Genomic DNA, 2,018 nt, shown 5'->3' with positions numbered 1-2,018 from the left:
GACGAATTTACAACGAATACTGTCCTAGTAAAAAATATGTTTTCTTGAAGTGATAATATTAATTAAAATAGGAAAATCATTAAAATATAGAAAATACAAATAAAACATAATTATCTAATTAATCTGCATCACAATCACCAGGCTTCATACATAAGAAAGACAAAATCAAAACGAAAAAAAAATAATATGCCTCAGAGGTATTGACGATTGTGATTATATTCAATAGATATACATCATCGGGAGGACGAAGATATCATCAAATTTCATTCTCTTCTTGGAAACAGGTATTCTAATTATTGATTAAATGCAAAACCAACCCACACACCTTGTTTTTTAAAATCAATCAATAAGCTAATGGTTATACATAATTACATAAGGTGGGCAGCGATAGCAAAGCAAATGCCTAACCGAACAGACAGTGACATAAAGAATCATTGGACTTGCTGCTGCTGTTGGAATCTCCTCAAGAAAACAGGGATTCGATAGGATCAAGAATGTGATATTATCAGAACCAAGACAAGCCGTTGAAGAAGATAAGTTGATGATAAGCAGCAAGGAAGAGGAGGAGGAAGTTGATGGTTGTTTCATGGAGATTGATGATAATCTGATCAGTACGACGTCGTTATATGAGTTGCTTTCCGAGCCTTACGATATGTACCAATCTGATTTTGGTCTTGAGGTTGATGACCAATTTGACCTTTTCCTCGAAATTCCCTCTCTTGGACAAGATTTATCTTGAATCTCTTTCTCTTGGTATCCGTTTGTTCAGAGTGACGAAAGAGAGAAAGAGACTCCTGAGAAAACCAAGTGCCTTTAGTAAACCAAGCGCTCGTAGCTTGGTGGTAAAGGAAGTACAGCTATACTGTCCGCCACCCGGGTTCGAACCTTGGCCACAACGGATTTAACATCCCTTCCGTTAGGGCGCTGGATCCCTTTCGGGGATAGTTGGGAATGTGGCTGCCCAGATAACAGAGTTATCAAAAAAAAAAAAAGTGCCTTTAGTAGTTTATTACTATAAATGACATGCATGGTCAATAATTCTGAGTTTGGACTCTCTTTTTTTGTTCGATTACCTCTCTCTATCTCTTGCACATGCTCACGAGCCCTACATGCATATCTGAGGAGGGATTTCATGCCATTTGAATGAAAGAAGCCTATGTATGTAAAAATATAGATTTAGGAACTTGTTTGAGTACGAAGAGTGATGAACATGAAGAACAAGAGAGAGAGATGAGAGTAATGAGAAATTTATTTTCCTTAGATTAATTTAGTGTCTACAATAGTTACATAAATAGATCTAGCAAGGAGAATAAGACAATGAGAATGAATAAACAAATGGAGATGAATAAACTAATGAAGACCAGATTTGGGGAAGTCACTTTCGGATAGTGACAACTATCTTCTCTCTTCCTTCCTTAGCATATCATGTGACTTTGGCTTGTTTCCACACTCCAACAGCTCATCCAGTTGCCTCCACTTGTTTAAATTCGTCCAAGACTTCAGGCAATATATTTAAATCAGTCTCAAACCTTTCCTTGCTTCAGTTTTCCTGTCCATGATTTTCTTTCCATGATTTCATGTCCATGATTTTCTGTCCATGATTTTCTGTCCATGATCTCCTGTCAATGATCTCCTGTCCATGATCAATCATGTTCTTCATGTCTTTACTCTTGCTCTTTACTATTCATGTCAACACTCCCCCTCAAGCTTGACCATAGGGAAACCATGAAGCATTCCCTCATTAAAACCTTTACTTGGAAAAACCACTTGGGATAAAAACCAAACAAAGAAAAAAGAGTAGAACACTTCATGGCAAGAGGATCAGTGACAAGAGAGGTCTATGAGTCCAAGCTTAGGATGAATGAACTCACAAACCTTGCTGCTAGCTGCCTTGGTGAATATGTCAGCTAGTTGATCTTCACTTCTTGTGTAGCATGGAAGAATCACTTGCTGTTCCACTGCCTGTCTCACCTTGTGGCAGCCCACTTCTATGTGTTTTGTCCTCTCATGAAAGACTG

The 2,018-nt window shown here is 37.9% G+C and overlaps 1 protein-coding gene across 1 annotated transcript in view; it reads left to right on the top strand.

The window, feature by feature from the left end:
* The window catches only part of LOC106296784 (transcription factor MYB122-like), an 11,779-nt gene extending 11,009 nt beyond the window's left edge, over positions 1 to 770 (top strand). The window contains exon 4 of the mRNA XM_013733012.1: positions 487 to 770. Coding sequence (XP_013588466.1) covers positions 487 to 739 — 253 coding nt within the window. The 3' untranslated portion in view covers positions 740 to 770. The remainder of the gene's footprint in view (positions 1 to 486) is intronic.
* Positions 771 to 2,018: the final 1,248 nt, after the last annotated feature.

The sequence above is a fragment of the Brassica oleracea genome, chromosome C6 (genome assembly GCF_000695525.1).
Source record: "Brassica oleracea var. oleracea cultivar TO1000 chromosome C6, BOL, whole genome shotgun sequence".
Taxonomy (NCBI): Eukaryota; Viridiplantae; Streptophyta; class Magnoliopsida; order Brassicales; family Brassicaceae; genus Brassica; species Brassica oleracea.
Note: the sequence above shows the minus strand (reverse complement) of the source record. Positions and strands in the feature narration are given on the sequence as shown.